This window comes from Pteropus alecto, unplaced genomic scaffold (assembly GCF_000325575.1).
Source record: "Pteropus alecto unplaced genomic scaffold, ASM32557v1 scaffold104, whole genome shotgun sequence".
NCBI classification, from domain to species: Eukaryota; Metazoa; Chordata; class Mammalia; order Chiroptera; family Pteropodidae; genus Pteropus; species Pteropus alecto.
The window spans coordinates 3,934,301-3,961,052 of NW_006436664.1; the positions used below are offsets into that span (position 1 = coordinate 3,934,301).

The 26,752-nt window shown below is 32.6% G+C and overlaps 1 protein-coding gene across 11 annotated transcripts in view; it reads right to left on the reverse strand.

Moving 5' to 3' along the window:
- The window catches only part of MIPOL1 (mirror-image polydactyly 1), a 260,822-nt gene that overhangs the window by 181,685 nt on the left and 52,385 nt on the right, over positions 1-26,752 (reverse strand). For 10 of the 11 annotated variants that reach the window (XM_025047925.1, XM_006913461.3, XM_025047931.1 and 7 more), the window contains 3 exons: positions 18,959-19,088; positions 1,642-1,675; positions 1,212-1,382 (listed from right to left, as the gene is read on the reverse strand). In XM_025047925.1, the coding sequence (XP_024903693.1) occupies positions 1,212-1,382; positions 1,642-1,675; positions 18,959-19,088 (335 nt within the window). The remainder of the gene's footprint in view (positions 1-1,211; positions 1,383-1,641; positions 1,676-18,958; positions 19,089-26,752) is intronic. The other variant, XM_025047929.1, reaches the window with a different exon arrangement.

The window sequence follows — 26,752 nt, forward strand, 5'->3', positions numbered from 1 at the left end:
CAAGGGCCTATCTGAAGACAGGAGCCATGAATTTAAGGTAAGTACATTTGGCAAACTTGTGTGACATTCTCCTGCCATATAAAGCTGTGAAAGTGTAGACAGGCGGAAAGTTAAATTTATAAAGCTTAGGTTTTGCCAGGTGAGTAGGACAAAGAGAGGGCCAAGAGAACCAAGGTCATATTAAATGCAAATTGTTGATAATTAGAGTGAGCCATGAAACCTAAGCTAGATAAACAGGGAAGTGAGGACATGAGAGGCTGGAGGGATAGGAAAACAGGGAGTAAGATCAATAGAAAAGATACTAATGGAGTTGAAAATTTGCTATAGTCAGAGTTTGAGAGTAAGTGAGCTGGAAAGATAGTAAGTGGTGGTCAGAAAGTAGGATGCTTGAAATTGAGACTGACCATGACCGAGAACAGGATATGACCATAGGGTGACAGCAGAAGAAGTGTAGAATACACGACGACTGGAGGAGAGAAATTCAAGATGAGAGGCTGGGATGTTGAAAGAATCATCTACATAGATATTTAAATCATCATCAATCATGAAAGGCGTAGTCTGAAGAGAGGGACAATGAAATGGACCCTAAAATCCTTAAGAAATGAGGGAAGCAACATAAGAGTGTGTACTGGGTGGTAAAATCTGATGCATAAGCTTCTAAGGTCTTTAGAGAGGAAAAAAAGGAACAACAATCTAAACACACTAATGAAGAACAAGCCTTCACGTCCATTGGTATAACTGCTTTGGGTGGAAATACAATCACTACCTGAGAGGACTGAAGCGGAAGCAGTAGCCTCAGGGAGGCAACTAGGTTTCAGTTAGAGCAGGAAGGTGTGATGTCAGAAAAGAATACACTAATAATTTGATTCATTTATCAGTACTTACTAAAAGGCACTGGATTAGGCACTGGGAATAAAATAATAATAAAAGACACAATCTCAGTCTTCACAAAACTGTGACTCAAGATGTCTCATATATGAGTAATTATTTTAAATACAAAAACTATGTTTTTTTTTATGACAGGTTAACAGTATATTAAGAAACGAGGACATTTTGAAGAATAACAAAACGTGATTATTACATCTATCATTGTGGTATTACTTATCTGCTAAGAACTCATTTAAATTAAGAATATGTGGGGAAAGTAATTTTTTAATGGTAAAGAGGAGGGGGAAATGGTAGTAGATGCTTTTACAGATATAGTCAGTTACCTGAGACAAAGCAGCATCCCGTTCTTCTATCACTGCATTCATTTCTTCTGCAGTTATTCTCTTTTTACATGCTTTGGTCTTGTAGATTCTATCCACAATTATAGCTCCATTCTTCTGAATAGCTATGCCTGTGTCTGCATTGTTTATTCTGTTCAGTAAGTCCTGTAATGTCTACCAACACCATTATATGTTAGTCAGACATGAAGTTTTAATATATTTTATTTAATATAGGGTTTTAATTAATAGGCACATGTGAATTGTAAATTGACTGAGTGAAGTTATTGAATTTTCATATTGCAGCAAAGATGTACATTATTAGTGTGTCAATTCTTCTTTTTCCCACATCTTAGTTCTTGAAACCCACTCAATTGAACTTAAGCCTCTAAGATATAAGACTGACATCAAGAAATCTCCTCAGAGAATGGCTTACCATGTCATTTTCTTCAGGGTTAATATTTTCTAGCCTAGAAAAAAGGGACACAGAAAGCCTGATCAGTAGCATTTCCTTAGTGCAGCAAAATGAGTTCGCTTTTTAAATCTTTAGAACCTCAAGTAATTTCATTCGACTAGTCTTTAGAGTCAACCATGACACCGAACATATTAAAGTGCCACCTGCTCGACTCTATCTTTCAATAATGCTCCGTATCTTCTGCACTGACTTCAGACTGTTAAGTTATTAATGTTTACTGCTATATATGACTACAAGGATCAATTGTTCATATGTGCTTAGATGAAGAAAGTTCCCCAGTGATAGACATACTCATTCTCATCATTATATTTATTCCTGGACTTTCAATGCTTAACAGAAACTGTGCTTCCTCTGTTTTTTGGACATCATCACAAATAAAACAAGGCAAGTATTTTTATTATAAAATTTAACTGTTACCTCAAAAGCAGCGATAAATAATTATCACTACATTTGACCTGAAATCTCCTGCTGCTACTTATTTGTTAAAACAAGTATACTATATAGAAAGGCTGACCAAAATTGAACATTTTTAGATGACTAATGTCATTTTCTCTTTTTCATAATATACACAGAATTATTCAATTTAAGGACAAAGAAAGCAAACTGGTTCCCCTCAAAAATGAATTCTGTCTTATAAGAATTATAGTGCTTACTGAAATGATTGGTAATGTTGGTGAATTGAAGAAATGCTGTAAAGGTAACATAAAAAAAAAACTTTAAATGACCCATCTTAGAAACTGTCTATTATTTAGGCAACCACTATATTGGGCGAATTAAATGAAAATCTATAATGAGTATTTCTAAATGATGTGAATTTTAGAAATGGCCTCATTATTTTAAAATTGAACTAAAAACTTTAGATATCCAGGTTCCTGGTTTTTCAAGCCCTATTTCTATGTTTCTATGAGTTAACATTTAACACCCACTGCCCCCCCCCACACAATACTAGGAAAAGATGAAAGAAGACACTTAATAAATTTGTTACAAAATTTTTCCAAACTTTACAGTTCAATGAAACAGCTACATTGATGAAGAAAAAGTATAAATTTTAGAACATTGTATTTTAAACAGAATAAAATAAATATATCAGAAAACTATTCCGACACATATTTAAGTAGTATAAGTTAACAGGAAGGTATGGTAATTTTGAATTACATAAACTTAATGTATTTTAAACTACTAATGTCCACTTGGATTCACATTTCAACAAGGGCAAAAACACTCTCATATTTTATCTTTTTTCTCCCAAAATAAATCGTTTTCAAATCTCCTGCTTCATAAAAAAACTTGTTCTATAAGAACTATGAAGATAATCACTTCTTTTTTACTCAATTAAAAAACACAGTAGAAAAGTGTAAGATAACAAAATTCTTACACTTATTTATGATCAGGTAAAAGTATGTGAAGAACATCAGTGGCATTTAAGCATCAGTTGGCTTAATATGATTTTAAAGGAAGCCATATATGTGAGGAATATTTACCTTGATGTTCTTTTTGGATGAAATAAAACTAAGAGTTGATTATGGCAACTGCCAAAGAAGATTCAGTTTAAATTTTTATAAACTCCATAATTAATTTATTAAACTTGATCATTTAAAATATGAAAAGATACATGAAAATTAAACATTTAGATTGGTAGATTACTGGGAACTTTTGCAAAAAAAAATTTAGTTCTCAAGGTTATAAATTTCCCTTTTCCATTTCAAAGAATTACATATGATCAGGAAGAAAATAACAATATAGGCAGGTTACCTAATATGTGTATTCCAAATAATCAACACAACAAAAAGTGTGTGGATTTCTATATAATACTTTTAGGTTTTTCTCATGTACTGCAATGTGAAGAATTGTTATTTTAATAGAGAAAAGGAAAGCATTTCAATGCTTTAAATTAGCATTTTTTAACAGGATATGGTTAAGATAATTGAATTTAGTCTAATATTAAAATTCCTCACTAACAAATACAATGTTTTAAAAATTAAAATCAAATTTTCTTATTAAAGATTATACTAAATCTTTAGCACATGAATTTAATATTAAGACTATAAATAATGTATGTGATTGCCCTTAAAAGTACATAAAATGTCGGGATTTATCCTTTTGATGAATGAATCTGAAACAGGTTTGGTAACGATGCCAAGTCTGACATGCAGGGCATTAATAATCCAAGTCAACCACTTAGCATCTGGATCACAATTTTGCTTTATTATTAGAATTTATAATTGAAGTAAGTATAGTAATAAATGATCATTAAGGGAAAAATAAACTAATAAACAAATGATTAACTTGACACTTGAAAATTTACACAGAAACAAGTTTGATACAAACATGAATTTGGAAAGAGAAAAAGCCAATACTTGTATTTCTCTACTTGTATTCCTTTAAAAGTCTCAGGGAATACTTGTACAAATATCAAAGATCGACTACGCCATAATTTAATCTCAACTAGATTATACAGAGCAGAGATCAGCAAACTTTTTCTGTAAAGGATCAGACAGCATTTTAGACTTTGCTGTATGTTCACTGTCACAGCTACTAAACCCTGCCTTTGTAGTGTAAAAACATGCACAGGTAACAGACACATAAACAGGTGTGGCTGTGTTCCAATAAAACTTTATTTACAAAAACAGGTGATAGGTCCTTCTTTGCTGATCACTGATATAGAACATTAAAAAATGAGACCAGATCTTTGATGTTAATACTCTGTAAGTGCCAATTCAGTATATTTGACATGTTTTCCTGAGCTGGATCATTCAATATCTAGTTAAAGATTAGTCATCAAAAAAAGCGGTTTTCAGAAAGTTAAATTCAATCCTACCATATCACTTAAATTTATTACTTAAGAAAACATAAAAATTAGACCAAAAAAATCAATCTTTAGAAAAACATAAGACATTTTAAATCAGCTATATAGGATATTCAATTTTCCATATAAAATGACTTTTTAGGTTTAAGGCTTACTAGTAGCATATATAGCATATAAAACTTCACTGCTTTAATAAAGAATAGTGTTATTCAAAATATAACTGAGAAACTATAAATTATATATCATTAATATAAGGTTTACAATTACACAAAAGAACCTCAACCTTTTATAAACTCTAATTTATGCCTACAACAGTGTAACTAGACACAGTCATGATAATTAGTAAGAATTTTGCTGAAGTAAATGTCCATGGGCTCAAGCTTCAATTGATTTCCTATAGCATGCAACTTCTGACTGACAACCTTGCACTCTAAGTGAAAAGACCCATGTATGAAATGTCACATTTCTTGATTTATCCCTAAATCACTCGATATCGTGTCTTTTATGTCTTTCTTTTCTGAACCTATAGTCATTCACCAGTTCCATGGGAATAAGCTAAACTTTGCCCTCAAATGATAAAAAGAACTACTGATAGGCTAATCAGAAAATTATAAATTGTTTGTTTTTACTCTCTAAGTCTCATTTTTATATAGTGCCATCTTTAATATGTTAAAAAATATACCAACAATAAAGAGACTGAAAAAATATATCATGTTCTCAAAAGTTAGAATATACATACGCAAACTTGTCTATGTTAGTATGTATATGTAAGTCATTTTAACTTGAATTCTTTTTACTTTTTTCCTATTTGTGGATAAAAGTAAAAAAGACAAAAGCACTGAAGATTCAAGGGGTAAGGGAAGGTAGGGAAGTGGTAGAGTAATAAGACAAGATAGACATTAAACAGAAAGATGCAAAGTAAGTCAGAAGTGGCAAAGAGAAAAAAGACAGAAGGAATTTAAAGATTATAGGAAGAAAAAACAAGGAATGAAAACAAAAATAGATGTGAAATAATCTATTTATAATGTCAACCCATACTTAATCTTCCAAATGTGCCTTTCCATCAACTAAAGCTGTTATAAACCGGTTTTATCTTAACAAGGATTTAGTTTAAAATACACCATTGAAAGTTCAGAACCCACAGACTTCAGCTGAGTAGAAAGAAACCTCCACAGTGCCATTTAAAATGATGCTAACATATTAATCTTTGTTGTTGTTAGTCTTCCTTCTTATGTATGGTTCTTCCCGATCCCTCCACCTGTACCCCTAGATTATAATATCGTAAGATCTGACTATAAACTGTTCCTAGAAACCAATAATTGGTTGCATCGGTTAATATTATTTTAAGTATTTATGTAATTATTTACTTAATGTCTATCTTCTTAACTAAACTGGGACAATAATGCTGTGTTCTGAGCAAACAGAACTGTACCTGACACATAATATATATTCAATAAATATTTACTGAATAAATTAATTAACTAAAAGAAAAGGTTTGGGATTGAGTGTTTTCCTTTTCTTTTCTCATTTCTCCCTTAGAACAAAAGCTACGAAGAACAAAATGAAAAAGGCTCTACTTAAGAAATCCTAATTTTAATATATTGTAATAAAAACTATAACAAATACATGTACAAATTAAAGTAGATGGGCAATGGGGGTAAAAAAAATTAAAGAAAGATAAGTTCAATTGAGACACATCAATTAAAAAGACAGAATGAAAAAAACGAAGAAGACTAATTTAATCAGGGTTCTGATAAAAAAGTTTCAGTTTGGATATATAGGCAGATGGTTGTGCCACTGATTAGGATAGGGACCATGGAGAACACAGTTTTAAGAATGAATTAATACATTATAAATTCCATTTTAGTTGCTAAGTTTGAGTTGCCTGTGTAAGTCTGAGATAGACCAAGTCCTGTAATGTGTAATTAATTGACTGACTCTGACTCTTTGAGCTACCAGTCAACCACTCGAAGTTTTTTCACTTATAAAACATGAATATCACCTACCTCAACGAGTTGTGCTATTGTATGAAAAAACAGATGTTATCTTTTGGGCGTAAATTTCATTTCTGAAAATCAATAAAATCTATTTAAAAGCAAATTTCATAAATAAAATTGGTGATCAATAAGGTAACAAGATTTATGGTCATAAATTACATGTAAATATAGTACGGTGTGGCAGTTGACAAACTGAATGAAACAGTACTTGAAAATCCCCTAAGAAGAGTTATAAAGTTAGAGTGGAAGCAATACTGAAAGAAAAAAAAGTATCTACTTTGAAAAGAATGTTTAAAAACATCTAGTTCCAGCAACTGTTTTTGTAGATGAAAGCAAACTGATTCTAAAATATATATGGCAGAGCACAGGTACTAGAATAGCCAAAACTATTCTACAATAAACAAGCAAAAGTAGAGGACTGATATTATCCGATTTTGAGATTTACTATAAAGATTCAGTAATTAAGACTGTGTGAGACTTCATAGTTTGGGAGTTCTGGTCAAGATGGTAGAGTAGGTTACTGCTGTGCTTGCCACCTCCCATGACCACATTAAAATTACAATCAAATTATAGAACAATCAACCTGAAAAACCATCTGAAGACTAGCTGAACATAACTACTGTTACTAAGGATATAAAGAAGAGACGACATTGAGGCTGGAAGAAGGGGAAGAGATGTGAAATGGGCTGCAAAGGTCCCCCTAGAGTAGCAAAGGGCCACAGCCCCACACTAGGGCTTCCCAGCCCAGAGTTTGAATGCCAGGAAAAGAAGTCCCCACCAAATCTAGCAGTAAAAATCAGTGGGGATTCTGTCTGTTCAGGTGAGACAGAAGGCTGGAAACCCAGATATCCCTTTAAAGGGCCTATGTACAGACTCACTCTCAGGCAGAGAGACAGGAGCTCCAGGGGCACCAGAGACATATAAGAAAAGACTGAGTTGTGTGGTTTCAGGGTGAAGGTTGGAGGGAAAGCTGCCATTATCCCTGCGTTGAACCCTCCTCTTATGCAGCCTATAGGCGGGTGCCATCTCGCCAGAGTTGAGCCTTCCCCGCAACACGGCCAAATCTGAATCTGCATTGGCCTGGTAAACTCTGCTTGCTTACCCTGGTGACTCTCTGGAACCCCACCCCAACCAACTCTCAAACTGCCAGAGGCATATTCTTGGCCGGGTAACCAGTCACACCTTGGCATCTTAGTAGGAGGCTCTTTCAGCAGCAGTCAACAGGCCTTGGCTCCTGAGTGCCTCTGAAGACAATTACCATTCCGATGGTAGGCAACCAGCCCCAGCTGGAGCTGTAGATTTGTGAACAAATCTTGGGGTCTTCAGGCCCAAGGTGGGCAGTGAATAGCCTCAGTGAGATTTAAGACATTTGCAAATGGCCACAGGCTCAGCAGCATTGCCACAATATCTGAATTTGCACTAACCTGATAAAAACTACTTGAGCCACTCCGGTGACTTCCTGGGATCCTGCCTCACCCAATTCAAGTATCACCTGAGGCTCATTCAGTTACTGAGCCTTACGAGCAGCCAGCAGGAAGCCTAAGGACTTTGGGTGCCTTGGGCCTTCTGCTGAGCTTCTCCAGGCCCGAGCTGGTGCAGCCGGCTCAGGTTCACAGCTTGGCTTCTTCTATGTGCCTCTAGTACCAACACAATGAGTGACCAGCTGCAAAAAGCTTTGTAGCTTCTACCAGGTAGCTCCATGCTGGTCACAGGCCACAACTGCATGGGAGCCCCTCCCAAGGGGCCCCAGAACCAATACACCTGGAGCCTGGCATCAGACCACAACAGAACACCATCTGATTAGCCCCATAAGAGGCACACCAAAAAGGTGTGAGCACACTGGGGTGAATCTCACTCCATGAGGTCAATCCCCACAAAGCAGCTTATACCCTGTGGGTGTGGTGAATCCTTACCGCCAGTCAGCCTGAGAGTCAATCCCACCCACTGACGTGCCAATAGAAATCAAGGATCAACTACAATAGGAGAGCACAGACAACCTACACAAGGGATACTCCTGGAGCACCCAGCGCAGGTGTTCAGGCAGAATGTACCAATAAGCCACACAGGACACCTAATACATAAGGCCACCCGGCCAAAACAGAATGATGTACCAGATCTATCTAATACATAAAAAAAATAAAGAAGCCAAACTGAGAAAACAAAAAAACATGTCCAAATGAAAGAACAGGAAAAAACTCCAGAAAACAAAACTAAATGAAATAAAGGCAAGCAATCTACCAGATATAGAGATCAAATCGCTGGTTATAAAGATGTTCAATGAACTTAAAGGAAAAATTGATGATCTCAGTGAGAACTTCAACAAAGAGATAATAAACATAGAAAAGGACAAAGAAACCATTAAAAATACAGTCAGAAATGAAGAATACAATAACTGAAACAAAGACTACACTAGAAGAAATCAACAGTAGATTAGATGAAGCAGAGGTTCAAATTAGCGATCTGGAAGAAAAAGTAGCAGAAAACACCCAATGGGAACAGAAAACAAGAAAAAATTATTCAGAAACTAAGGAAAGTTTAAGGGACTCCTGGGACAACATCAAGTGTAACAACATTTGCATTATAAGGGTACCAGAAGGAGAACAGAGAAAGCAAGGAACTGAAAACTCATTTGAAAAAATAATGACTGAAAACTTCCATTACCTGGCAAAGAAAATAGACATACGGTCCAGGAAGCACAGAGAATCTCAGACAAGATGAACTCAAAGAGGCCCACAACAAGACACATCGTAATTAAAATGCCAAAGATTAAAGACAAAGAGAATCTTAAAGCATCAAGAACAAAGCATTAGTTACCTCCAAGGGAGCTCCCATAAGACTGTCAACTTATTTTTCAACAGAAATTTTATAGGCCCTAAGAGACTGGCAACAAATATTCAAAATGATGAAAATAAAGGAAATACAACCAAGACTACTATACCCGGCAAAACTATCAATCAAAATTGAAGGTAAGATGAAGAGCTTCCCTGATAAGCAAAAGCTGAAGGAATTCACCACCCTCAAACCAATATTACAAGAAATTTTAAAGGGACTTCTTTAAGAAAAGGAAGGGGGAGGGGTGGAAACAAATATGAATAATAAAATGGCAATAACTATGTACCTATCAATTATCACTTTAAATGTAAATAGATTAAATGTTTCAATCAAAAGACATAGAGTAGTTGAATAGATAAGAAAACAAGACCAATACATATACTGTCTACAAAAGACCCACTTCAGATTGAAAGACACACACAGACTGAAAGTAAAGGGATGGGAAAGACATTTCATGCAAATAAAAATGAAAAAAAAAAAAAAAAGCTGGAATAGCAATACTTATAGCAGACAAAATAGACTTTAAAATGAAGGCTATAATAAGCGACAAAGAAGGACATTACAAAATAATAAAGGAGTAAATCCAACAAGAAGACGTAACCGTAATAAATATTTATGTACCTAACATAGGAGCACCTAAATATATAAAGCAAATGTTGACTGACATTTCACCCCAAAGCAGCATAATAAACATTCTTCTCAATTGCACATGGAACATTTTCCAAGAAAGACCACATGTTAGGCCACAAAACATGTCTCAATAAATTTAAGAAGACTGAAATCATATCAAGTGTCTTCTCTGACCACAATGATATGAAACTAGAAATCGACTACAAGAAAAAAAATGAAAAATACACAAACACCTGGAGGCTAAATAACATGCTAGTAAGCAATGAATGGGTTAACAATGAGATCAAAGAAAAAATCAGAAATTATGTTGAGACAAATGAAAATGAAAACACATTGACTCAAAATCTATGGGACACAGCAAAACCATTCCTAAGAGGGAAGTTTATAGCAATACAGGCCTACCTACAGAAACAAGAAAAATCTCAAACAATCTAACCTTACACCTAAAGGAATTAAAAAAACAACAGCAAACAAAGTCCAATGTGAGTAGAAATAATAAAGATCAGAGTAGACATAAATAAAATAGAGTCTAAAAAAACACCACGAAAGATCGATGAAACCAAGAGCTGGTTCTTTGAGAAGATAAACAAAACTGATAAATCTTAACCAGATTCATCAAGAAAAAAAGAGACGACCCAAATAAGCAAAATCAGAAATGAAAGAGAAGTGAGAGTTGACACCCCAGAAATACAAAGTGTATAAGATAATACTACAAGCAATTGTATGCCAACAAATTAGACAATATTGAAGAAATGAATACATTCCTAGAAACATACATTTTTCTAAGACTGCGTCAAGAAGAAACAAAAAATTTGAACCAGTTGATTACTGCTAACAAAATTGAATAAGTAAACAAAGAACCCACCAAAACCAAAAGCCCTGAACCAGATGGCTTCACAGGTGAATTTTACCAAATACTCAAAGAAGAATTAACACCTATCCTTCTCAATGATTCCAAAAAATTCAAGGAGAGGGAAGACTCTCAACCTCATTTTATGAGGCCATTATTATCCTGATTCCAAAACCAGACAAAGACATTACAAAGCAAAATCATAGACCAATATCCCTAGTGAATATAGATGCAAAAATCCACAAAAAAACAGTAGGAAAGTGAAATCAGCAATACATTAAACATATCCACACCATGATCAAGTGGGATTTATTTCTGGGATGCAAGTCTGGTTCAATATCTACAAATCAATTAATGTGATACACCAAATAAACAAAATGAAGGATAAAAATCATATAATTATATTAATAGATGCAAAAAAAGCATTTGACAAAATCCAGCATCCATTTATGATAAAAGCTCTCAGCAAAGTGGGAATGGAGGGAACATATTTCAACATAATAAAGGCCACAGATGACAATAAACCCATAGCTAACATAATACTCAAGGGGAAAAAGCTAAAAGTGTTTTCCTTAAGATCAGGAATAAGACAAGGATGTCTACTTTTACTACTTTTTTTCAACATAATGTTGGAAGTCCTAGCCACAGCAATCAGGCAAGAAAAATAAATAAAAGGTGTCCAAATTGGAAAGGAAGAAGTAAAACACTCATTTTTTGCAGAGAACATTATACGATATACAGAGACCCCTAAAGATTCCACCAAAAATTATTTCAGAACTGATAAATGAATTCAGTAAAGTAGCAGAATTCAAAATTAATATTCAGAAATTAGTAGCATTCTTATACACCAATAATGAATTAACACGAGAGAAATTAACAAAATCCCATTTACGATTTCATCAAAAACAATAAAATACCTAGGAATAAATTTATCCGAGGAGGTAAAAGACCTGTTCTTGAAAATTATGTAATTGAAGAAAGAAAATGAATATTTAAATAAATGGAAGAATACACAATACTGTGCTCATGGACAGAAATAATTAACTGTTAAAATGTTCATACTACCTAAAGTAATCTATAGATTTAATTAAGTTCCTATGAAAATACCAACAAAATTTTTGACAGAACTAGAACAAATAATCCTAAAATTTATATGGAACCATAAAAGACCCCAAATAGCCACGGCAATCCTGAAAAAGAACAAAGTTGGAGGAGGTATCACACTACCTAATACCAAACTATACTACAAGCCAATAATAATCAAAACAGCAAGGTACTGGCATAAAAACAGACACAGAGATCAATGGAACAGAATAGAGAGTTCAGAGATAAATCCACACCTGCGTAGTCCTTTAATCCATGACAAAGGAGGCAAGAAAACATAATGGGGTAAAGGCAGTCTATTTAATAAATGGTGTTGGTAACATTGGACAGATACATACAAAAAAATGAAACTGGACCATCTTCTTACACCATATATAAGAACAAACTTGAAATGAATTAAAGACTTAAATATAAGACCCCAAATCATAAAACTCCTAGAAGAAAACACAGGCAGTAACCTCTCTGATATTGCTCTTAGTATGATATTTTTTCTGATATATTTTCTCGGGTGAGGGAAAAGAAAAATAAACAAATGGGACTGCATCAAACTAAAAAGTTTTTGCACAGCAAAGGAAACCATCAATAAAACAAAAAGAGAGCCCATCGAATGGGAAAAGATATTGCCTATGATACAGCTGATAAGGGGTTAATATCCAAAATTTATAAAAAACTCATACAACTCAACATCAAAAAGACAAACAACCCAATTAAAAAATGGTCAGAGGACCTGAATGGGCATTTCTCCAAAAAGGACACACAAATGGCCAACAGACATATGAAAAGATGCTCAATGTTAACTAATCATCAGAGAAATGCAAAACCACAATGAGATATCACCTCAGAAAAAAAAGATATCAGAATGGATAGCCATAAATCAAAAAACAACAAGCATTGGTAACGATGTGGAGAAAAGTAAACTCTCATACACTGTTGCTGGGACTGCAAGTCGGTACAACTACTATGGAAAACAGTTTTCAGGTTCCTTCAAAAATTCAAAACAGAACTACCTTATGACCCAGCAATTCTACTTCTGGGTATTTATCCGAAGAAAACCAAAATACTAATTTGAAAAGCACCCCTATGCTCACTGCGGTGCTATTTACAACAGCCAAGATATGGAAGCAACCTAAGTGCCCATCAATAGATGATTAAATAAAGAAGTTGTGGTGCATATATACAATGGAATATTACTCAGCAATAAAAAAAAAATAAAATCAGCATTTGCAATGATATGGAGAGTCAAGAAAAAAAACTGAGACCTTAACATTTTCAACTACATGGATGGACCTAAACGGTATTATGCTAAGTGAAATAAGTCATACAGAGAAAGACAAATACCATATGATTTCACTTACATTTGGAATTTAAAGAACAAAATAAATGAACGAAATGAAAACACACTCATAGACAGAGAACAAATATGACTGCCAGATGGGAAGGGGGTTGGAGGCTGGTTAAGAAAAGTAAAGGGATTAAGACGTACAAATTGGTAGTTAGAAAATAGTCACAGAGAGGAAGTATGGCATAAGGAATACAGTCAATAATACTGTAATAACTATGTATAGTGCCAGGTGGGTACTATACTAATTGAGGGGATCACTTCATAAGTTATATAAATGTCTAACCACTATGTTGTATCTGAAACAAATATAAAATAATATTGAATGTCAACTCCAGTTGAAAAATAAAAATGACTGTATGGTATTGGCAAAGGGATAGACACATAGATCAATGGAACAGAACAGAAAGTCCAGTAATTAACTCATGCAAATATAGTCTACTGATTTTTGACAAAGGTACGAAGAAAATTTAATGGAGAAATGATATCCTTTTCAACAAATGGTGCTGGAATAAATGGATGTCCATATGCAAAAAACAACAAAAATCTTCACAAGTACCACGTACCTTATACAAAAATTAACTCAAAATGGATTACTGACCTAAATGTAAAATATAACATTTATAACTTTTAGAAAAAAACACAGAAGAAAAATCTGTTACCTTACTATGACAATCAAAGAGTTTTAGATTCAATAGCAAAAGTACAATCCATGAAAGAAAGAAGAAATCAATAAATTAAATTTTATCAAAATTGAAAAGTAATGTTCTGCTAAACACAATGCTAAAAGAATTTTAAAAAGTACATAAACTCTAAGAAAATATTTGAAAATCAACTATTTGATAAAGGACTTAATCCAGAAATATAAAGAAATCTAAAAATTAACAAGAAAACAAACAATCCAATTTGAAAACCTGGTCAAATATATGAACAGACACTTTACCCAAGAAGATATAAAGATGGCAAGTAAACATAAAAAGATGCTCAATATTATTTGTCACCAGAGATTGGCTAACGTCCAAAATAAGAAACAAAACAAAACAAAAATAACAATTTCAAGTGCTGGTAAAGATGGAGAGCAACAAGAACTCTGATTCACTGTTGGTATGAATGCAAAATGGTACAGCCACTATGGAAGAGAGTCTGGCAGTTCCTCCCAAAGTTAACACAGATTTAACGTAAGTCCTACCAATTAAGCTACTAGGTTTAACCAACTGACTTGAAACATATGCCCACACAAAAACCTGTATGAGAATGCTTATAGAAACTTTATTCAAAATTCCCAAAAAATTTTTAAAAAATCACGAGATCAGAGGATTCTAGGATAGGATGCAGACTGTGAAAGAAAGCCTGACACATTAGAAATATATGGCATAACCTCACTTAAGGAGGTACGTAAAACAAATGAGCCAATCTAAGTAACTTTGCAAAGTGGTATTTTGACTGGAAACTACAAGACTTGACTAAAGGAACTATATATAAACGGTGTACTCTGGTTGGTAAAGTTGTTTCTCATGGAGGTATGTGTTAATGCTTCTAAAAGCATTATAATGTATACCGAAGTAGAAAAATAAGTCAATGGATGGTGTGGGGTGGGAGCCAAGTTTCTTACTGTTGTAGAGGGAAATTACATACGGGAAAAAAGGGGAAAGCTAGAATGAATTATATGGTACTGGATTAGAATCAAAGACATTATGAATTCAGGTTTAGCTTAAGAAAGATACAAATGGATAGATACATAAATAATTACAGAAACGTGTATATACATTAGTTAGTATACATACATTTATTTCCTAGCTCTTTCTCCTCATTAGGCCTAGGAGTAGTCATACCCAGCAACAATGAGCACACCTGGCCTCCTGATCTTGGTTTCTAATATCATTTTCCAATAAAAGGGACCAGGGCACCTTTGAGAAATGGCTGATTCTAGGGGTGGGGGACATCTCAATACATCCCTATAGAACATGACCCCGGAGCATCTCATAGTGCCAAAAAGTAAAGTGTTCAAAAATCAAAAGGATGAGGACACGTCAAATGGATAAAAGAAGCAACTGAAAGAGTTTCCAAAGGCCAAAGATGGAATACTCCAAGCAACAAAGTGGGGTTAATATGTTATAACCCAACGTATTAAATGAATATTGAGTCACATTGATATAAATAACTAAATAAACAAATGAATGAAGGAGAAGAGACAGATCTCTTGTACTAAAGAATTACAAATAATTTATGTAGATATTCTTCTCTGAGGGAAGTAAAGCTTAATTAACCTCCCAGGCTACCTCTTCTCTTCCTTCCTTGAATGTGCGCTGCACTTAAGTGATTTGCTTCAAAGAGTAGAGTATGAAAGGGCAATATGTGTAAGTAATTTTACTGTGGAGAAAGAAACATGGCAAACACTACTTTGACCAGGTGATCAAGATTAGCATCATTGGTGTAAGTCACACTGACAACATATAACCTTGAAATAATGTGATGATGAGAATGGCACTTCACTCCTGTACTCTTTGTCCCAAAAAACCAATACATCAGTCTAACCATAAGAAAAACATCAGAAAACTCCAAATTGTGAGACATTCTATAAAATACCTGACCCACTACTCCAGAAAACTGTCAAGGTCATCAAAAATAACAGAAGTCTGAGAAAATGTTCACAGACTAGAGTAAGCAAAGGAGACATAGCAACTAAGTATATATGGAACCCTGGATAGAATCTTGAAACATAGAAAGGACATTACGAAAAAAATCAGTGAAATCTGAATAAAGGGTGGAGTTTAATTACTAGTTACGTTATAATGCTGCTCTCTCTCATATGATATATATACGAAGGTAATGTTAAGACATTAACAATAAGGAAAACTGGGTGAAGAGGTCATATGGGAACTCTGTACTATCTTCAAAACTTTTCTGTAAATCTAAAAGTATTCTAAAAAAAGTTTACTGGGGAAAAAAATAAGTCCAAGTAAAGATGGTGGAGTGAAATCTGAACGCAGAAATCTATTTATCCCATCTTATAACCACATGAACAAAAGATAAAAATTAATCAAACAGTAAAGGAAATAGGACATTGCACAGTAATTTTTTAAAAGTAGAAACAGGGCAACAGGTGGAGAAATGATGATTTTGGTCAGGTTCACCTAACTTTCCCTTTTACACATGAAAACACATATAGAGAAAAGACAACTCACCAAATCCTGAGAATTTTTCACTAATACCACACAACTTGGAAATAACTTGAGAGACCAATGAAGTGAACAGACAGGCCAAAGAAAAGTAAAACCTTCCTGAGTAGAAGCCTGCATTACTGAAGAATCTTTAGAGAGGAAGTAAGATTCATCAGGGTTGGTCATTTTCCACTGTATTGGTAGAACAAATAAAAGGCCAAAAGTAATACTCCAAGGAATTAGGGTATACACAAGACTAGGTAAAGTGAACCCTGGGTGCATGCAGGACACTAAAAGGGGCAAACAGCCCCAGGGAATTCTTCCCAACCTCTATACCCACCCTGCTGCCCTGGGCTATGTAGGTGGTTAGAAAGCAATACCTACCCAAGCTACTGCTGCTCAGAGGAGAAGGCAAACAGGTTTCAAATAATAAAAAATGTTTATCAAGGAAAATTCACTGTACCATATCAGAACACAGAAAAGTTCTTGACAATTTAAGCATGAGCAAGATAAAGAAAAAAGACATGTCAACTATGAATACACCATAAACATGACAGAATACTATGCAAAAAAGATAAAGATCATAATATAAAAAATAACAAAACCAAGGAGAAGAAGAAAATTTTCCTACTAGTCATTGGCATTTTAGGAGAACAAAAGAACACAAATTCAATAAAATATAGTTCAAAAGATGATGCCAAAACAAGAGTGAATAAAAAGAGAAATTGAAAACCAAAGAGATTGAGAATCATAAACAAACACTTTAATAAATGAACTAGAAAGAACAGGGAATGGAATAGTACAAGTTGGATTTACTAACTTTTACAAATATTTTAAAAATTGACTTTATAAAAAAAAAGAAAAAGTTTAAAACTGATTATTTCATAGCTAAGAGTCAAATGATACTGTTTAACTGAAATACTGTTATGTTTCCAAAAACTGAAAATAATTGATGATTCTAACAACTTAATGTTTTTTAGTCTTTTTTCTTAAATTTAGATGGATCTCTAGAGAATACATTTTATTGAGAGAAAACACTGCATGAAGTTCAAAAATTTCTTTAGTTTTACTTCAGTTGATTATTACTCTTAAATTGAAGTGATACTTATTACATCATTTGCTATAAGCCAGGTACTTTTCAATATATTAGATTATTTAATCCTCATAACAACCTATGTAAAGTAGATGCTACTTAACCATTTTGTAGACAAAAACAAACAAACAAACAAACAAACAAAAACAGAAAAACACAGTCCTAGAGACTCTGAGTAACTTGTCCATGGCTATACAGATAGGAAGTGATAGAGCCAAGATTCAAAGATAGATGGCCTGAGTCTGGAATCTGTGCTCTTAACCTCTACACTATTACACTTCTCAAATGAAACAGAATATAGAGAATGATTTGATTTCTACCAAATTAATTCTATGTATATATCCATTAAATCACCAACCATCTATCCTTTCAGATAATAGTATTTAAGTTTCTAAGCAAAGAGAAGTGTTTGGAATGATGTTTCCCTATTGATAAAGACAGTTATTTGGGAGTAGACAGTGTAAAATATAGGTAAAATTTTTGTTCCTTTATTTGTTTTTCAATGAGTTTAATGCTTTATAATAAGTATCAGTCTTCTGCACACCCCCCACCCGCAATGAAGCCATTAAACAAAAACCAAATCACATTACCTAATCATAACTTGAATACTGTCATGATAATAATATAATGACTTGTCTCCCTAATGAACCATGTTTCAATTAGTACTTTACTGTGATCCTGCACTTAGCCTAGTACAATGTTGGGCAGAGCAAACACTCAATAAGTATACTGATGGATCATCATAAAATATTACACTACTACAGTCTATCAATCTTACAAGTAACATATTTCTAGATGATCTAGGGCCTTTCTACCTGAAGGGTACTCCTTTGACTAACATCATTTACATCATCTGGGAGCTTGAAAAAAAGGTAAAATCTCTGGCTCCACTCCAGACCTATTGAACAAGAATGTGTTTTTTTATCAAGATTCTCCAAGTGATTGGAGCCCACATTAATATGAAGTTCTTATTTCTAGGGCATTGTTTCTCTAATTGTGATCAATCATTTACCAATATCAGAATCACCCGGCTGCTTGTTAAAAATATATTCTCAGACGCCACTGTATTTCAGGTGTCACTAAAGTTTAAGAGCCACAGCTAAAACAAGTCAAATGTAATGAAAAATAGAAATGAGCATATTAAACACAGAGCAGACAAATAACCAACACAGCTGAAATAAATTAAGAAAGTGATAATAAAAAGGAGAGAAGTCACAATGGAAGGCAAACTAAGGACATCAACAACAGAACTCTCTCTGTGTACGTGTGTGTGTGTGTGTCTGCCTTTCATTTTTGACATGCAAACTACTACAACATGCCGGAAGTTTTAGAAAGACTATGGGGATGTAGAATGTACCAATGTAACATACAAGAATCAGTAACATTTCCGAATATGTAACCACTACATAACACTTGCACTTTATAAATGTTCCTAATGTTGTATATAGTTTTACATGTGTACATACATTTTTAGAGACATTTCCATGTGCTTGACTTGTGCGATGGCTTCGTCTCTCTCCTCATTGGCTAACTGCAGTCGAGACATAACAGCTTCATCACGTTCTCTCTGTGCAGAATACACTTCTTCAACCAGAGCTACCAAAATATATAATCCATAATTAATAAGAGAAAATAAAAGAGAAATGCATACTTTTAGCAAAAAATAGACCCCCAAAAATAATTCTGTTATTTAATTCAACTGAATTGTTATCAATTAATCACTTGAGAAAAGATTATTTTTAAAAGCTGCTGCAAAGTTGAGATACCATTTTATACGCATAAAAGCAAAAATTAAAAGGTCAAGTAATAACAAATATTGGAGCTTGTGAAATAAAGTAAACTCATATATACTGCAGATAGGTGTATATTTTTCTACAACCATAAAGGAACAATTTAGCAATGTTTACAACAGTTGAAAATGTGTCTAGGCTATAACCTGGCAAATCTCCCCTTTGGTGTGTAGCCCAAAGAAATTCTTGCACGTGTGCCCAAGGAAACGTATAAAAATGCTTATTGTGGCACTATATAATAGCAAGAACTTAGAAATAACTCAAATGTCTGAGAACAGCAGAAAGAATAAATAACTCACTTAACATTCAAAATGGAATATTATCCAGCATTTAAGATGAATTAACTATGGACAAATGGAAAAATCTCAATAATGAAATTTTGGCAAAAACAGCAAGTTGCAAAGACAGCTACCTATTATTTACTGATAGACACTTAGTGAAAATATTAAAACAAGCATGGAAATGATAAATACCAAAGTCAGGGTAGTAGTTGCCTCAGTAGGATGATGGAAGGAGAGGAAAGGAAATGAGATCAGGGAAGATTAAACAGTGACAAAGTTGTGCTGCTTTAGCATTGCATATCTCTAGAGGCACCATTTATATAGATTATAATACTAATGGCATCATCTAGATTTGTGCAGTGCTATAAAAACAACTTTGATGTAATCTGAAATTATTTTTCAAGCATAATTTCTACTTGAAATCTTACATAACTTAAAATATCACTATGTTAGACAAAAAGGGCCTCAAAAACCTGGACTACTGGTTCAAATTTTATTTGTACTGTCAAACACAAAATAAACTTAGAAAAGGTGTTGAAACGTTCTTTTAGTGCATAAAACATTAGGTTTCTGCTAGGATTTATCATAGATCAATACAGTTAATCAAGACAATTATTTTGTATTAAATTATAAGTAGAAGAAACAAACCCTGAGATTAAATCAACCACAGTTGTCCCTCAGTATGCACAAGGGATTGTTTCCAGGACCCCCATGGACACCAAAATCCACAGATGCTCAAGTCCTGTATATAAAATGGCATAGTATTTGTATATGACCTATATTTGCATATAGGCTATAGCAGGGTACGCTTACACAATATTTCATTTGAATGGATTCAGCATAGTGCTTATCGCATGGCAAATTCAAGTCCTGCTTTTTAGAACTTTCTGGGAATTTTTTTGTATGACTATTTTTGATCTGTGGTTGGTTGAATCTGTGAATACCAAACCTGTGGATACAGAGGGCCAACTGTATTATCTTTTGCATAATAGAGCAGGAAATGGAACATGCAATGCCAGAGCAAAAGCCAAAATCACTTCTAACAAGCTGAACCTAAGGGAAGAAAAATATCCATCGACAGAAATATCCATCCATCCATCTACCCATTCATCCATCCATGCATCCATCCATCCAATATTTATTAAGCTCCTGTGGCAGTTATCCATCCAGTTTTAAAGAATATGAATATAGTGGTCTGAAAAGTCTTCATCCTGAAGTAAACATTCTATTACAGAGAGACAGACAGTAGAAAGAAAAACAGGCCAAACATTAAGTAGGCAGATAGGTAGATATAGGTAACAGATCGTAGTAAAGGTTTTGAAGGAAAATTAGGCCGAGTAAGAGAAAACAGTGTTTTTGGCAGATGGAGAATAGATTAAGCAGTTTGTCCGTTTCTTAAAAAATTAAACATACACCTACTATAAGATTCAGCTATTTCACTCATGGATATTTATCCAAGAGAAATTAAAGTATTATGTTCATACAAAAACTTAAACACAAATACTCATAGCATCTTTATTTATTATAACCCCAAACGAGAAACAACCCGAATTTCTATCACCAGATAAATGGATAAAAAAAACTCTCTGACAAAATGTGCTGATCAACTGGATATCCATTTGCATAAAATCAAATACTTTTAATTGATAATTTAGATAAGGTTAAGAAATTCTTGTTATGAAACTGGCTTTTGAAAGAACGAGTACATTTCAGCACAATTTTTATAATTTTTTTAAGGTAGTATCATTTACTACTATGTGGCTTTCTGTGGCTATACTAGTCTGTTATTATGTATCAACTCATCAGGCTGTTTTGAAAGAAACTTCTGCCCGTAATGTAGAAGGCAATAGTGAGTTTTATTTTTCCCTTGATTGTACACAATCTCCTTCCAGGCAAGATACTCCTAACAGCTTAGAAAAAGTAACATGTATTAGGAAGAATATGGACTTTGATTAGATCCAAGACCTTATCATATAAACTTACACAATTCATTTTTATATAGAGTATATTTCTTAAATTATTTTAGTAGCATTTCGAGTGTATAAAATGGATATAATACCACCATTTATGTTGTGAGGGAAAGGTAAATAAGATAATATAAGGAAGCTCTTGGCCAGATAAACAAAGTGGATTCTCAATAAACATTAGTTCCATGCTACTACTACCATCACCACTCTCAATCCACACACTTACGATGTGGTTTCACTTCCAGACATATTAAAAATGTGATTTTGATTAATTTGGACCACTTATGTATGTAAAAAAAAAAAGTCCTTACTTTTTAGCCTTTTTTGTAGGATTGCAAAAATTATAAAGAGGGACTGGAAGAAAATTATTCAGATCTCATTCTATATCGTATACTGCATATTATAATGATATAATAGTTTGTATAAAATATGATATTCTAAGATACTTTTAAATTTTTACATTTAAAACACTTCTAATTTCTAAGTAAGATAGGATGCATAAAATGATGCTAAAAAGTGATCTGAGTATAGATTAATATGTATATTATTTTATCTTGAAATATTCTGGCACGTCAAAAGGTTAAAATACTAATTACTAAAACTTTAACATCAATAGGCTTCTGTAAAGTGTGATGAAATCTTTATAAAATGACATTTAATGTAAGCTCTGTTCCACTTTAACTACAATAACATTTGATGAAAGAGGTAAGGCTAGCAATATTAAAAGCTTTAATAATAAGTCTAGTTATTTTTATGCTTAAAGGTAAACACTTTACGCTGAGGGCTTATTTGGTTCAATGTGATCAAGAAAAAAAAATTATTTGTTCCTCTATAATGCTATATCAACTCCAAAGATGTAAATAATGTGTGCATTTAAAGATTATCTTCTAAGTATACTAAAGTTAAAATTTAAAATACCGTAAGACACAAACACACACATAAAATCTGATTATATATTTTATAAATGCTATGAAATTTTTTCAACATTAAGATATTACTGAGTGATAATATTTAAGTTTTTAGGTTTTATGTATGTAAAATTTGTTAATTATGAAAAACATAATTCTAGAATTCAGAACTTTTAAAGGATCAATATGCAACTCTCGAACATTTTTAGTAAAGAAAACTTAATTGTAAACACTGAGCTTTTCCAAGGTAGATGACTATTACAAAGTTCACTAGAAAATCAATATAGCATTTTAGTTGGAATTTGCTCATTAAACACCCACAGCTCTAATGCAAATTATGATGGAATGAATAAAGCAAATACGCATGCTTCTTTCTTTTTATTAAATGTAAAATCTACTGTTAATTGCATCTCATATGTCATACAAACTTTTCTTCTTAACTATTAAATAGAAGCTTTAACAAAAGTCATTAGAGATTCTCTTTCTTTGACTTGAATAAATTTCAATATTTGTTCAGTAAAGGTTCACAGCAGTTAAATTACATTAACAAATATTATTAGCTACTATGTAAGCCAACCAAGTAAAATACTTATATTGTAGGTAAAACAAATCATTGGGTGTTTACAATAATATTTGGATATCTCCATTTTTAAACATGGTTATCAAATATCCTATAATTCTTAGTCAAATTCAAAAAAGATTCAGAGAGGATCACCCCCCTTACCACCACCAAATACTCAGATTTGTTTAGTAAGCTAATTGTTTTCTAATATGAGCAAGAGTAAATATGAAGAAGCTGAACTGTACTAAGTATGAGTTTATTGAGTCACGATAGAGTACATATTTTCTTAGTAGAATTCAAGTCTATTGACAAACCCATATTCTACACTTCTCAAACTACTTTTAAAATACAGTAGAAGTGAGACAGTATATTGGAAAACATTCTAGTTTAAACACTGGATCATGATTCTCTAAATAACATAATTTGGAGGATAGACATTTCCCAGGAAAAAGAATCCATTTAATATCCTCAAGGTAGCTATGCAAATAGAAAAGGCTGAACATAAAGAGAGGGAAGAAGAAATCATTAGGATTTGAATTTGACACACGTAAAATAATCACTGATTACAATTCATGTTCCAAAATTCTAAACAACAAATAAACACAGATAATACCTTTGTAAAAGTAGGTCTTTGCTACATATGAAAGAATGTCACATTGTTTGACTATCTACTATTAGTGCTTTAAGAGATTAAATGAATTCCTTGCAAATATAAGTGTTTTATGAAATCACCACATATATATTCCAGAACCACCAACATTACACTAGGTCTTTTAATTTCCTTAAAAATTGTAACTTCTCTCTCTGAATAAATTGATTATTGAGAATTTAAACGGAGATGGTAAATGTACCATACCAACAGAAAATTAACACATCAACTCCAAGTAGTCTGATACTTCCATTTTTTTTTTGCATTTACAATGCTGAATTCAACTTACTACTTCAGAGTTTCTTTTACAGAAGAGACTATTATGTTTTTCTAAAATTAGATCTGAATGCTCAACATTTTATATAGCTAGTTTGTAAATAACTTTTTCTGATTAAAAAGTAATACAGGCTCATTGTAAGAATATGGAGACAAATATTTTACATAGTTTTGTAACTTTCTGCATTATCTGAAATAAACAGAATATGTTCTCATATTCTTCAGTAGTCTTCAAAAATATAAAATAGTGCATGGAATTTTATCATTTGGACATGCCATATTTGACTGAACTAAGATGCTTCTAATATTAGATTTTACACTGTTCCCAATTATTCACTATATAAATAACACCGTGATGAACATCTTTGTATGCAAATCTTTATACTTAGCAAATTACTTAGGAAAATTCCTAGAAGTATGACTACTACATTAAAAGTCAGCATTTTAAGCTCTTAATATATGCTTTAAATTTTTTCTCTGTAAAGTTGCTATAAATTTATAAGTCCTCACTTAACATCATTGATAGGCTCTGCGACTTTAAGCAGCACATAAAGACACCAATTTTATCACAGGCTTACTGAGATATACAAGAGTTAAGTCCCTATGGCATCTCATCAATGTTATAACAAAACATTATTTGAAGACCTGCTGTATTTACCAGTAGCATAGAAACTGCTAAAGATTAATTAGAATACAAAATAAATTTAAGTAGCAAAACTAATAAAACAAGAACTTTTTTTTTACGAAACCCTCAATTATTACCTCCAAGAATTTATACAGATAATTCAAAGACTATTATAAGAACACTTTCTGAAAATATGCTATTTACATTCAAACATTTTATATATCTGATAGTAGAGCTACAATTTTTAATGTGAAAGAAATAAGCTTAATACTGAAGTTTAAAATTAGTATCAATTATTTTATGTACTTTTGAAATATAATTTTAAGAGATATTTATTTTTTGTACAGCATATCTACTTTGAATTTTAAGATACCAATATGAAAATTCTCAAAAGTAAATGTTATTCCCTACTCTTCTGACACATAGAATGAACTCTTTTTACAAGAAAACAAAGTAAACATTTTCTATTACATGGCAATTTTTATTTTTCCATGCTAATTAGTTGGGTGCCTTAATATATTTACTATAATGGTAGATTATTTATACTTTTAACATTTACATATAACCTGAAAAGAAAAATTTAAGTTGTAAGTTTCAAGGATTCTATGTTTTGATGCTTTGGGCAATCACAAACTCCTCTTCTCCCTACCAAAAAGAAATTAACGTTCTCTGTAAGAAGAAGGGCTTGACAACATTTTTTTATTTATAAAATATCAGTCTAAATCTGAGTACACAGAAAAGAACCTATGTTTAAATGGAAAAAGCACATTAAATGCTTACAGAATCAGTAGAGTAAGCTAAGCAAATTATGTAACCATTGAATTATATGTAAAATGTAACAAAGATAGATAGATAGATAGATAGATAGATAGATAGATAGATAGATAGACAGACAGATAGATAGATAGATAGATTCATAAATATAAGACTTAGGAACTAAGGACCTGTTTTGGCTAAAACCCAATATTGGCCTTATTTCAGTTTAATTGGAAGGGGATCTCAAATTCATCTTCTCCAGGAGATATCAGGAACCTGGATTTCTCTTTGTACCAAAGGTTAATAAGAAATGTGTCTGCAAAAGTCAAACAGCATTAAATACTAAAAACTGATTATTATTCTACAGGAGTTGTTCTGTCATTCATAATCTCTCCATGCTCCAACCTTCCACAGCTAATCTTTAATGGATGACACACAAGAAAGAAAAATAACATATAAAGCAGATACCCTAGAGTGAACATTTAAGAAAAAGAAAAATAAAGCTTTTAAAAAAACATATTTTAAATAACACAAAAATAACTTATAAAAACTAGGTCAATACTTTTGTGTAAAATTTAAACATCATCTGTACACTGTAAATATAATAGAGGAATAAAAATTAAAAGACAGTAAACACTAGACAATGCCCACTGAGACTTTTCAGGAAAAATGAAAGATTTAATTGAACAAGTAATTTTTAAAAGTTAAAACCACATTACTGACTTAAGAGTAAATTAATGGATGCAAATCAAGCCACACAATACTCTCAGTATCAAATTCAATTTAAGTAAAACAAACTTTGAAGTGTTTGTGGTTTAATCATTTTATTTAGATGAGAAGAGATACTTTGCCTAAAGAACAAAGTAAATGTTTCTGTTGTGCTTCTCTAAAATATCCCCTAGTAGTTGAAGGACATATATGCTAATAATTTTCAAATAATATTATTCATATATGTAATTTAATGAGTTAAAACACAGTAAAAAGTCCTAAACAGCTACTATTAGATACTTTTTCCCAATGTTAATATGTAGGGAATGAGCTGGTCATTTCAGCTTTTGTTAAGAAGACCTACTAATTACATATTTTTCTTTCACTTTCCTTTTTGTAAAGAATAAAAAAAATAATTTTCATATTTTCAAACTTCTTAAATAAGATTAAGTCTGAAAATCAAGGAAAACTAAAAACTGTGGAGATGAAATAATAAAAATACTTTAAAGCTACTTTTTAAAAAGAAATACAAATCAATTCTTTCTGAAACAAAATCATATATAAACTATGGGGTGGTTATTAATATTAGGTACACTTTGAATATGCCCCTTTTAGATTTAGAAGTCTTGAGAAAATAAGGTGGTGACATCATCATCTTATCATCATAATTACCATTTATTGAGTGCCTTCTATGAGTTAAGTACTCATAAACATTATTTCACCTAAACGTCACAGCAA